This window comes from Planococcus citri, chromosome 4 (assembly GCF_950023065.1).
Source record: "Planococcus citri chromosome 4, ihPlaCitr1.1, whole genome shotgun sequence".
Taxonomy (NCBI): domain Eukaryota; kingdom Metazoa; phylum Arthropoda; class Insecta; order Hemiptera; family Pseudococcidae; genus Planococcus; species Planococcus citri.
In genome coordinates this window covers 67123056-67136519 of record NC_088680.1, presented here as the reverse complement: position 1 = coordinate 67136519, position 13464 = coordinate 67123056, and the positions used below count along the sequence as shown (strand labels likewise).

General features: G+C 35.2%; 1 protein-coding gene across 1 annotated transcript; it reads left to right on the top strand.

Moving 5' to 3' along the window:
• Window positions 1-274: 274 nt before the first annotated feature.
• LOC135845234 (uncharacterized) lies at window positions 275-5708 on the top strand. Its single transcript, XM_065363698.1, has 12 exons — window positions 275-435; window positions 502-585; window positions 680-873; window positions 951-1163; window positions 1242-1382; window positions 1461-2051; window positions 2511-2514; window positions 2601-2684; window positions 2777-2970; window positions 4502-4714; window positions 4793-4933; window positions 5015-5708. The coding sequence occupies exons 1-12, from the start codon at window positions 409-411 to the stop codon at window positions 5610-5612; spliced, it is 2484 nt and encodes an 827-aa protein (XP_065219770.1). The 5' UTR covers window positions 275-408; the 3' UTR covers window positions 5613-5708.
• The last annotated feature ends 7756 nt before the right edge of the window (window positions 5709-13464 follow it).

Here is a 13464-nt window from a genome sequence, read left to right as displayed (position 1 = left end):
AATACGACGTACCTATTACCTAATTTCAAACTGCGTTTTCCCAGTCGACTCGTGCAACAAATTATTCGGCATCTGATAAAAGCAGAGGTGAAAGGAGGCCCCCTTCTACAAAATTTCTCCTATCGCCATTACAAAGATCATTAGCAAAAACGAATTCAAAAATAGCATACTTATTGAAATAACCCAAACATAGTAATTCAACCTTACGACCTTTCGAAATCTCTTCTACCTAATTATGAATGAAAAATCGCAATTTAAAAAACAAACTACCTACCTACACAATAATTGCATTAATACTTTCATTAATTACGTAGTACCTTATAAAAAAGAAACCTAACAGAGATGTGAGTTCAGGTATAATCATTCAAGACGAATTTAATAACTTTATTACTCTATTTCAACATTCAAATGAAGCTGAAAATCACTGCCATGAATGTAAGTTGGACATTTTCTTATAGCATAATTCGATTATTTTTTTATCGTTATTTAAAAATCTCACAGATGGTAATCGTGTCACTCATTCTCTCACTTGGGGTAATATACAATTCGGTTGAATCAGTTCCAACAGAAATAGAACTCTCACAGGTACATACAAGTGAAATTTTTGTGATTTAAATAAGCCTATCTTTTATACTTTTTCTTAAAATTTTCCTACATCATTTTTTTTTCTTCTTAAAAGAACATTCAAAACGCTATTGGAAAATTCAACACTTTGACGGGAAAATTCATAAAAGATGACCTTAAACCAGAAAAAAACGCTTTATTTTCACCTTTAAACATTTACATCGCCTTATCATTGTTACATTTGGGTGCGAGTGGAGCAACTCGAAACGAACTTTCAACAGCTTTGGGAATGCCTTCGGATGAAGCGGAGTAAATATAATAATTACATCACTAAAAAAAAAAGTCCAGATTTCACGATTACTATAGATTTTAGAATTTCTAAACAGAATAATTGTGGCTCACAAACAGCTTGGTAGAATATTGAGCGACCTGCAAAATTCGAGCACAGCTGAAGTGAAAATTGCCAATTCGATATTTGTGCAGAACGCAGTAAAGTTGAAAGACGCTTATTTGCAAGCAACAAAATTGTTTTACGAAAGCGAAGCTCAACAAGTCGATTTTGCCAAAGCAGGTTCCGAGGCTACCGATATTGTTAACAAGTAGGTGAATTTTGACGTTTTTCGTAGGTAGGTACCTATTTATCATAAAAGTTGATTAATTCGAATTCTGATCGTCAGCTGGGTTTCAAACAACACGAAAAAAAGGATACCCAGATTATTCAATGAAGATATACCCCACGATACTCAACTACTCTTGGCTAGCACTTTGCTATTCAACGCCACTTGGCAAAAACCATTCGAAATGCGGTTAACTAAAGAGTAAGCCAACAATATTCATTGATATTCAATACTTCGGTCCTCGAGACTCTAATAAAAAAACGCATGATTTCATTCCAGCGAAAAATTCAACACCGGAGGCAAACAAGTAGCAGTAAAAATGATGAATCAGGTATCCTACATTCCTTACTTGAAGGACGAAAAATCACAAGTCGAAGCCATCAGTTTATTCTACAAAAATAACGAGTTCTCTATGGTTATTATCTTACCACCCAGAAATCGATCTCTGGGTACTTTGATCGATAGTTTGAGACCCGAACATCAACAAAAGGTGATTCAAGAGTTTGGTTCAAAAGTCCATTACGTCGATTACAAATTACCTCGGTTTAAATTCAGTTGGTCGCAAAATATGAATAATGATCTGAAGAAAACAGGTATACGTAAAATATTTGAGAATACTGAATTGGATAACTTGATAGAAAGCTCTGACAAATTCAAGGTATCCCAAATAAATCACGCGACTGAAATTCAAGTCGATGAATTTGGGACTATTGCAACTGCAGTGAGCACTGTTGCAGTAAACGGGTTATCTGGGTTTCAATCTAAATCAGAGCCCATCAAGTTTCACGCAGATCGACCGTTTTATTTTTGGATTATTCATCAAAAAACTGGAATGATTTTGTTTACGGGAATTGTACAAAATCCATCGGTGTAAATGTTATTTTGATTTTTTTTTTACTATTTCCAGATTTAAGTACATACATTAAATGACTAATAAAAATTAAAAAATAATTTTCGTCTGAGTTATTTTTTAATTGACAAAAAAAAATCGATTTGTTTACAATAATATTATGACACGACGAATTTCCAATGAAAGGACGCCGAGGAAAAGATTTTTTACTCCACCTATCTAAAATCAAACTCCATAAATCGAATGAATTTGCATATCATGACGCATCGTTGCTATCAGTATTTAATTTTCCTAGAAGATATGAAAAGAGAGTATTAAATTATCTCGATTTGGTAAAGTTTAGACGATAGGAATACGACAGAATGAAATTATGAGGAAAGAAAATCAACGGTTTTCTACGAGCTCAATACTCATGTTGTGAGACGTATTCACGAACTGAATAATATCCTTTGACTACCGATGATGAAAATGAATTACAGCAAAGTAAGTTGAAAATTTTCTCAAAATATTTTTTTATTTTATAGGTACTGAATCGTGACACGTTTTCCTATGTTCAATATAAATTTCAGGCGATTATTCTAGCACTCTTTTTGGTGCTTGGTACTACACAAACCCTCGTGGAATCAGCTCCGAAAGATCAAGATCTCTCACAGGTAAGTAAAATTCTCAAGATTTGATTGCTTCTCATGAAACAGGCTCTGATGAAATTTTAACAGTGCCTACGAATTTTGTTATAAATGCACAGCTCATTCAAAACTCTGTTGTAAAATTCAACACTTTGTTCACCAAATTCATAAAAGATGATCTGAAACCAGAAGAAAACGTATTATTTTCCCCTGTGAATATTTACACAGCCTTATCGCTGCTACAATTGGGCGCCAGTGGAGAAACTAGAAAAGAACTTTCAAATGCTTTAGGAATACCTGAGAATGGTGCGAGGTATGTACGTACGTTAGATAATTTTCAATTTGACTAACAAATAAAGTACCTATCTAAACTGGTACTAAAAATTTGAACCATGCACAGAGGGATCAAAAGAATTTGCCAATTTTTGGCAAATTTTTCAAAATTTGCAAGACCAGTTGGTATAAAAAAAAATTGAAAAAATTGCCTCATTTCTGATGAAAAAAAAAATCAAAATTTGATCAAAAAGATATAAGAGACTGAAATTTAGGTTGTATATACTCTTTTTTGGATCTGACGAGTCGATTGGTGGTGGATTCGAACGGTTCTGGAGCTTTCAACAGATTTTCGGATTCTCCAGTTTTTGATTTTTTTTAAAATTTTATCAAAACCGCTGTTTAGTAAGTTAAAAATGGTTCATCAGTCCACATTTGTAACCTATTCGATCGACTTTGACTCAATTTTACATTTTTTTTGGCATCAGTTCAAAATCAAAATTTTTTTGAACTATTAAGGTATTTTTGAAAAAAATTTAAAATTCTTCGTTTGCGAATGCGTTAACAAAACAAGCTGAAATTAAACGTGCAGTTGTGCAAACGTGCAGTCGTGCAAACGTGCAGTTGTGCAGTCATGCAAACGTGCAAATGTGCAGTTGTGCAAATGTGCAGTTGTGCAAATGTGCAGTTGTGCAAACGTGCAGACGTGCAAACGTGCAGTTGTGCAAACGTGCAGACGTGCAAACTTTGAAAAAAGCTGTAAGTGGGGGAAAATGAAAAATTTAGTACCTATTAACTCGGATTTGCCACTTTTTCGACCCTTTTGATCTTTTCAGTCACATATTTTCAAAATATTTTTGAGTCGGTTTCAATCCAAAATTTTCTCCAGCGATTATTTTTGGAAAAAATAATTTGAAAACAGGAGAATTCGAAGATCCATTGGAGGCTCCAGAACAGTCTGAAACCATCACTAATCGACTCGAGGAGTCAGTAATAGTGCTCAAATGGAATTTCAGCTTTTTTCGTCCGCACTTTCGCGAACGATGAATTTTCAATTTCTTTATTCAAAAATAATTGCTAGAAAAAATTTTGGTTTTGAACAGGCATAAGTTAAAAAAAATAATGGAAATATTCCCCTTAATGGATCGAATAGGTACATCGTAAATATGACCAAACTCAGTTTATAGATGCTGAATTTCATTCTCATCCCAGGTTTTTTCAAATACAGAATCCAAAAATCCGCTGGAGGCTCCAGAGTAGTTCAAAATCGTCGCCAATCGACTCAAAAGGTTGAAAATAAAATACAAAACAAATTTTAGCTTTTTATAATAATTTCATCTTTGATTTAATTTCCATAAGAAACAAACCAAGTTTAAATTTTCAAAAAATCGTCAAAAATCGAAAAATGAATTTCAATACCTGAATTTTTTGCTGCGGTTTCCTTTTTTTATTCTTTTTCGTATACAGTTCAAAAATTTTCAAACCAGATGGAGTACTTATCTAGTAAGTAAAAAAAAAAAAACAACAGCCAAACGAAACTAGGTTAAAAAATATTTATGTATTACAAACAGATTCGCTGCAGCTCATCAAAACTTGAGTAAAATATTAAACGACCTACAGACAACGACTGCAACCGAAGTGAAAATAGCTAATTCGGTATTTGTGCAGAAAGGATTAAAATTAAAGAATAGTTATTTACAAGCGATCAAAAATTATTATCAAAACGACGCTCAACAGGTGAATTTCACCAAAGCAAATTCAGAGGCCAGGGATATAATCAACAAGTGAGCCAATTTTTAATGATTTTTACCCCTCAAATTATTTTACATTCTTATTGATTAATTTTCTTTTATTTCATTTAGCTGGGTATCAAATAACACGAAGAACCGAATACCAGAATTATTCAAAAACATAATTCCACAAAATACTCGACTTATTTTGGCTAGTACATTATTTTTCAACGCTACTTGGAAAAATAAATTTCCAATACAGGCTACCAAAGAGTAAGATAAAAATTTCCACAATTATTTAACACCTTTATAAGATTTTATGGCATCTCGAATTAAATTACGATTTGATTTCAGCGAAAAATTCACCACTGGAGCGAAAGAGGTATCAGTTAAAATGATGGATCAGCTAAAACACGTTCCTTATTTAAAAAACGAAAAATTACAAATCGAAGCAATCAGTTTACCATACGAAAATAACGAATTCTCAATGGCTGTTATTTTACCATACGCAAATAAATCAGTGAGCGCCTTTATAGATGACTTGAAAGTAGACCATCAACAAGAAATCATACGCGAATTTCGCTCAAAAAACGAATACGGCGTTCATTATAAAATACCGCGATTTAAATTCGCCAAGTCTCAAAGTATCAATAATTATGTAATAAAATCAGGTATCAGAAAAATTTTTGAAATTGCTGAATTAGATAATTTGGTAGAAAGCTCCGAACGTCTGAAAGTATCGGAAATAAATCACGCGACTGAAATAGAAGTCGATGAAACTGGATCTATTGCGACTGCTGTAACCACGAATATAGCGCTTTTATGTTTAAGCGAAGAATATCATACAGAGCCTATCGAGTTTTACGCAAATCGACCATTTTTATTTTGGATTTATCACCAAAAAACTGGTATTATTTTGTTTTCGGGAATTGTACAGAATCCATCGGTGTAAAATTTGTTGTTTTTCGTGCGTATTCAAGTTTCTGATACCAGCATTTTCGAAACTATTTTGTAAAAATAATTATCAAATAAAAAGATATTTCAGTTACCTATATGATTTTTTTTAATTTTCAGGTTTTTCTGGGCTGAAGGGGGGTGAATAGAGGTGTAGAAGGGTGGAATCGAAAAAATATGTTCATATTTATATTCAGCGCTTTTGAAAACGCAGGAAACGATATGTCACACCATATGATTCTCGTATTTCAGCAAAACTGCAAAGCTTTGCTTTTTTCAGTGTTTGTACAAATTCGTTTGTTGTTGTTGTTGTTTTTTTTTTTGAAAACATGTAAATTTTCTAAAACAGTTTTTTCAAAATAAAAATGAAATGGTCAGATTTGAAGTTTTCTCGAGAACGTAGAAACAACATGAAAAAAACCAAAAAAGCTCTGAAAAAAAAATTTTTAAACAAAAAAAGAAGATTAAAACAGGGTTTTGTTTAAAACACGACGTTTATCGTAATTATAATTCAACACACGTTTTTTTTCTGTTTTTTTACAACCTGATTTTTTTAGCAGAAGTTTTCAAAAATTACAAAAAAGTAATTTCTTCACCATGTCACAAATGAACTCGCTTTTTTGACAAAAATGTAAAAAAATAATTCTTTTACTGATGATTTTCCAAAATCGTTAGATTCTTGCTTTTTGGCAAAAATTTTTCACCTTTAGCAAATTTGCCAAGAGTTCTTGTTTTTGATTTTTTTTTCAAAAATTTTTCGCAAGTCTCGCTTTTTTGCCAAAAATCTACCAAAAAACGTCCTTTGCCTAAAATTATTGATGTCTTGCTTTTCCCCAAAAATTGTGTTTCTTTTTGGCCCAAAATTGCGAAAATTCTCACTTGATTGCCAAAAATTATCAATTCGTAGGTTCGCAAGTTGCGACATTACGAACTAGTATATGAAGCGTTCACAAGTTCGCAAATTAGCGATTGAAAATTTTTACGAGTCCAAAGTACGATAATGCGAACACAGCAACAGTGTAATTTCAAGTTCGCAAGTTACGAACCTGCGAACTAGGTATGGTAGTATTCGTAGGTTCGCAAGTTGCGTCACTACGAACCTGTATATGGAGCGTTCGCAGGTTCGCAAATTGGCACCATGTAACGAAGTACAAATTTTTACTGGCCAATTTGCGTACCTGCGATTGCTTCATATACAGGTTCGTAGGTACGCAAATTGGCAAGTAAAAATTTTTGCAAGCTCAAAGTACGATAATGCGAACACAGCAACGGTATAATTTCAAGTTCGCAAGTTACGAACCGGCGAACGAGGTATGGTACTATTCGTAGGTTCGCAAGTTGCGACACTACGAACCTGTATATGAAGCGTTTGCAGGTTCGCAAATTGGCGAGTGAAATTTAATTTTCACTCGCCAATTTGCGAACCTGCGAACGCTTCATACACAGGTTCGTAGTGTCGCAACTTGCGATCCTACGAATAGTACCATACCTCGTTCGCAGGTTCTTAACGTGCGAACTTAAATTACACTGTTGCTGTGTTTGCATGTTCGTAACTTGGACTTGTGAAGTCCAAATAAAAAGCTCCCAAATTTTTATAGAATTTTTGAGGAGTGCAGAATCCTCTCAGAGCTGAGAAAATGGACGTAATAACAAAATTTTTGAAATTTTGTGACATTCTAAATCATTTAATTTTTTTCCCAACTCACCGTGGATCTTGAGTCTCTCCTAACTGTCTCTAATTTTTCCCTTTTGTTGAATTACTCAAATACCCTCAAATGGATTTTGTGAGACAAAATTGCTATCTATGGTTCATACTTTTTGCATTTTTATTTGGTTTTTGCCTTTTGGGACATAAAAGTTGATGCGATGTTTCAATTGTGAAACCTTAAGGATCAAAAAAAAAAAATTGTATTTTTTTTTCAAAATTGAGGAAAGGTAAGAGACATTTAGGGATCTTATCCAAAAAAATAAGCAGATATTTTGGAGCTTGGAGCACTTCAATATGCCACTTCACTTCACTTTCAAAATTCAAAAATTTTTTTTTTCATTTTGATCAAAATTATGAAAATTTTTACTTGCCAATTTGCGAACCTGCGAACGCTTCATATACTGGTTCGCAGTTTCGCAAATTACGAACCAGCAAACCAGTGTATGAAGCGTTCGCAGGTTCGCAAATTTGCCAGTAAAAATTCCAAAGTACGATAATGCGAACACAGCAACGGTGTAATTTCAAGTTCGCAAGTTAAGAACCTGCGAACGAGGTATGGTACCATTCGTAGGTTCGCAAGTTGCGACACTACGAACCTGTATATGAAGCGTTTGCAGGTTCGTATAGTCCGGCATATGACAATAGGAGTAATTGCACCCCCCCCCCGCCGATCCTCCGGGACAACTTTTTTCTTGAAGGGGACATCCTAAGGAACATTTTAAAGCAAACTTGCCGAAAAAAAAAAGTTGGCCTTACTTACAAAATGGCGGCCATTTTGATTGACAGGTCAGCCGAAATCGCAGATTTTTCGTTTTAACATAGGACTTGCATGAACTTTTTCAAACTTTACAAAGGTAGATCGAAAGATCATGTAAAAATTCATCACCTGTCAAAATTTCAAGTGCTAAAGTGCGTTTTTCGATTTTTGGTGAATTTTGAAAATCGAATTCAGGACAAAAATGAAGGAAAAAACCAAAATTTTACCAAATTGACCAAGAAAGCTGAAATTTGGGATATACCCTATTTTCGACATACCACATCGATTGGAAACGGTTTCAAGCCGTTTTGAGCAGTTCTGGAGCCTCCAGCAAATTTTTGAAACTCTGAATTCCCACAAAATTCCATCAAATTGGAGTTGTAAAGCTAAAATTTATTCTAAAAACTAATTTCAATACGCTACGAAGTACTGCAGGTGAATTTCAAGTCGTTTTGGAGCCTCCAGCGACTTTTTGAAAATTCCTAAAACCTCCAGCAGATTTTCGAAACTTTAAATTTTCACAAAATTTCATCAAATGGAGATTGAAAGCTGATAACTCTACACTCCAATTTCAACACACTCTGAAAACGACTTCTGGTGGATTTCAAGTCATTTTAGGGCCTCCAGCGACTATTTTTGAAAATTACCGGAGCCTCCTGTGGATTTTTGAAACTTGAAATTTCCCCAAAATTTCATCAAATGGAGTTTGACTGATGAAATTCATTCTGCAAACTAATTTCAATACGCTACGATGTTGACTGCTGGTGAATTTCAAGTCGTTTTGAAGCCTCCAGAAATTTTTTGACAGGTTGTATGACGTTTTTTTAGAAAATTGAAATTTCCCAAAAGTACCTGGAAGCTTCAAAACCATTTGAAACCACCATGTAGTCTGCGAAGTAAATTTCAGCTTGCCAAAACTTTATTTGATAAATTAATGTTGCGGGAATTTCAAGTTTCAAAAATCTACTGGAGGCTCTAGTAATTTTCAAAAAGTCACTGGAGGCTTCAAAACGACTAGTTTGCAGAATGAATTTTGACTCTCCATCTCAGTTTGATGACATTTTGTGAAAATTTAAAGTTTCAAAAATCTACTGGAGGCTCCAGTAATTTTCAAAAAATCGCTGGAGGCTCCAAAACGACTTGAAAATCACCTGCAGTACTTCGTAGCGTATTGAAATTAGTTTTTAGAATAAATTTCAGCTCTACAACTCCAATTTAATAGAATTTTGTGGGAATTTCGAGTTTCAAAAATCTGCTGGTGGCTCCAGTAATTTTCAAAAAAAGTCGCTGGAGACCCTAAAATTACTTGAACCCACCTGAAATCGTCTTCAAAGGGTGTTAAAATTGGAGTGTAGAGTAAATTTCAGCTTTCCATCTCCATTTCATCAAATTTTGTAAAAATTTAAAGTTTCAAAAATCTGCTGGGTCATTCCATGTCAACTCGACCAACGTTTTTGGGTCATATCCTTCGATTTTGCTCAAATTTTTTTTACAATATCTACCCACCCAGTAAGTAAGAAAGCCGCAATCAGTTTGGTCCCAGCCCCCTCAGGGGGCGTGTGGGGAGGCTTCCATTATTTTCACATTGTCTCGAGGTACTCAACTTCAGCAGCCCATTATAAAACTATGATACTTTGATCAAAACTGATTTCATATTTTAAAAGGGCATTAAATTTTGAACTTTTTAAGCATTTTAAAATTTTCTCAAGTTGAAAGTTGAACTTTCAATTTGAAAGTTCAAATTTCAAAATGGCGCTGTAAGTGGGAGGTACCATTTAAAATTTTGAAAAAATTTCCATAGATGTACATTTTGATACTTTTTCGAAATATTTAGGTTTCGAGATGAAACTCGTTGACGAAGGGGGAGCACCCCCACCCCCAATTTTGGGTGAAACTTTCAAAAGAAAATCTGGGGCATGTGATATATCGAATTGTATGTTTTTGGCAACGCTGAACCCGAATATGACGTCAGATTTTTGATTGGACCCCATCCACGGCCCCCAGCACCTCCTCAAAGGGGGTAAGAGTTCAAAAAAGCGTTTTGTTCGTGTGACACATGGAACAGTATGTTTTTGGTGACGCTAAACACGAATATGACGTCAGATTTGTGATTGGACCCCATCCACGGCCCCCAACAATTTTTTTGGACTTTTACCCATTGGGGGAGGTTCTGGGGGCCATGGGTGAAGTCGATTCGAAAAACTAAGGCAATATTCGTGTTTAGCGATATCGAAAACATACTATTTCATGTGTCACATGAATGTAACAATTTTTTTTGGGGGTCACCCCCTTTGGGAAGGTGCTGGGGGCCGTGGACGGGTCCAATCAGAAATCTGACGTCATATTTGTGTTCAGCGTCACCAAAAACATACTATTCTATGTGTCACACGAACAAAACGCTTTTTTGAACTTTTACCCCCTTTGAGGAGGTGCTGGGGATCGTGGATGGAGTCCAATCAAAAATCTGACGTCATATTCGTGTTCAGCGTCGCCGAAAACATACAATCCAATATATCACATGCCTCAGATTTTCTTTTGAAAGTTTCACCCAAAATTGGGGGTGGGGGTGCTCCCCCTCCGTCAACGAGTTCCATCTCGAAAACCTAAATATTTCGAAAAAGTATCAAAATGTACATCTATGGAAATTTTTTCAAAATTTTAAATGGTAGCTCCCACTTACAGCGCCAATTTGAAATTTGAACTTTCAAATTGAAAGTTCAACTTTCAACTTTTGAAAATTTTAAAATGCTTAAAAAGTTCAAAATTTAATGCTCTTTTGAACTTTGAAATCAGTTTTGATCAAAGTATCATAGTTTTGGAGGAATGGGCTGCTGAAGTTGAGTACCTCGAGACAATGTGAAAATAATGGAAGCCTTCCCACCCGCCCCTGAGGGGGCTGGGACCAAACTGATTGCGGCTTTCTTACTTACTGGGTGGGTAGATATTGTAAAAAAAATTTGAGCGAAATTGAAAGACATGACTTACAAAATCGCCTTTTTTTGGTTGAGTTGACATGGAATGACCCTGGCTGGCAGTTTCAGGAATTTTCAAAAAGTCGCTGGAGGATCCAAAACGACTTGAAATTCACCTGCAGTACTTCGTAGCGTATTGAAATTAGTTTTTAGATTAAGTTTTAGCTCTACAACTCCAATTTGATGGAATTTTGTGGGAATTTCGAGTTTCAAAAATCTGCTGGTGGCTCCAGAACTGCTCAAAACGGGTTGAAACCGTTTCCAATCGATTTGGCATGTTGAAAATAGGGTATATCCCAAATTTCAGCTTTCTTGATCAATTTGGTAAAATTTTGATTTTTTCCCTCATTTTTGGCCTGAATTCGATTTTTAAAAATTCACCAAAAATCGAAAAACGCACTTTAGCACTTGAAATTTTGACAGGTGATAAATTTTTACATGATCTTTCGATCTACCTTTGTAAAGTTTGGAAAAGTTCGTGCAAGTCCTATGTTAAAACGCAAAATCTGCGATTTCGGCTGACCTGTCAATCAAAATCGCCGCCATTTTGTGAGTAAGGCCAACTTTTTTTTGGCAAGTTTGCTTTAAAATGTTCCTTAGGATGTCCTCTTTAGGAAAAAATTTGTCCCGGAGGATCGGGGGGGGGGGGGTGTGCAATTACTGCTATTGTCATATGCGGGACTTTAAGTTCGCAAGTTACGAACCTGCGAACGAGGTATGGTACTATTCGTAGGTTCGCAAGTTGCGACACTACGAACCTGTATATGAAGCGTTCGCAGGTTCGCAAATTGGCGAGTGAAAATTTTTACGAGTCCCAAATTTCACTCTCCAATTTGCGAACCTGCGAACGCTTCATATACTAGTTCGTAGAGTCGCAACTTGCGAACCTACGAATAGTACAACCCTCGTTTGCAGGTTCGTAACTTGCGAACTTGAAATTACACCGTTGCTGTGTTCGCATTATCGTATTTCAGACTTGTAAAAATTTTTTTACTGGACCATTTGCGAACCTGCGAACGCTTCATACACATGTTCGTAGGTTCGTAATTTGCGAACCAGCGAACCAGTATATGAAGCGTTCGCAGGTTCGCTAATTGGCCTGTAAAAAGTTTTACTTTGTTACTTGGTGCTAATTTGCGAACCTGCGAACGCTTCATATACTAGTTCGTAGTGTCGCAACTTGCAAACCTACGAATAGTACTAACCCTCGTTCGCAGGTTCGTAACTTGCGAACTTGAAATTACACCGTTGCTGTGTTCGCATTATCGTACTTCAGACTTGTAAAAATTGTTACTTTGTAACTTGGTGCCAATTTGCGAACCTGCGAACGCTTCATACACATGTTTGTAGGTTCGTAATTTGCGAACTTGCGAACCTGTAAATGAAGCGTTCGCTGGTTCGCAAATTGGCAAGTAAAAATTTTCATAATTTTGATCAAAATGAAAAAAAAAATTTGAATTTTGAAAGTGAAGTGAAGTGGCATATCGAAGTGCTCCAAGCTCCAATGATGAGGTTTTCGAAGTAGCTAAGTTCGAATATCTGCTTATTTTTTTGGATAAGATCCCTAAATGTCTCTTACCTTTCCTCAATTTTGAAAAAAAATACATTTTTTTTTATCCTTATGGTTTCAGAATTAGAACATCGCATCAACTTTTATGTCCCAAAAGGCAAAAACCAAATAAAAATGCAAAAAATGTGAACCATAGATAGCAATTTTGGCAAACGAAATCCATTTGAGGGTATTAGAGTAATTCTACAAAAGGGAAAAATTAGAGACAGTTAGGAGAGACTCAAGATCCACGGTGAGTTGGAAAAAAAATGAAATGATTTAGAATGTCAAAAATTTCAAAAATTTTGTTATTACGTCCACTTTCTCAGCTCTGAGAGGATTCTGCACCTTCTCAAAAATTCTATAAAAATTTGGGAGCTTTTTATTTAGACACCCTTCCCCAGTCGCAGTTTTTACTTTTTGAAAAAAATTAGGGCACATAATCTCCCATCCAGTTTTCGAGATAAAAAATAAAGTCCACGTGGTAACAAAATGTTGGAAAATAGATTTCTTTGGTCGTTCAACCCTCCCTTCCCCCAACCAGCTCATTCAAAGATCCTCATACTGCAATAAATAAAAATAAAATAACTACTAATTATTTACTTCCATATTTTGTTAGTTTTAAAAAATACTTCATTCGAATACAAGGAATGTTCGATGCTTTCAGAAAATATATTGGTTATTGGGGCATACACCTTGTCTTCCAAATATGGGTCATTCGCCTCGCACCAATTTCCAAGTATCAAGATGAAAAATCTCACTTTTCAGTCAAAACAAATCGATTAGTAGGTAATGGATAAATGTAGGCCAGTAATGGTCCAACATCTTACGACGATTTTTTTGATAAAAGAACGTTGACTCTAC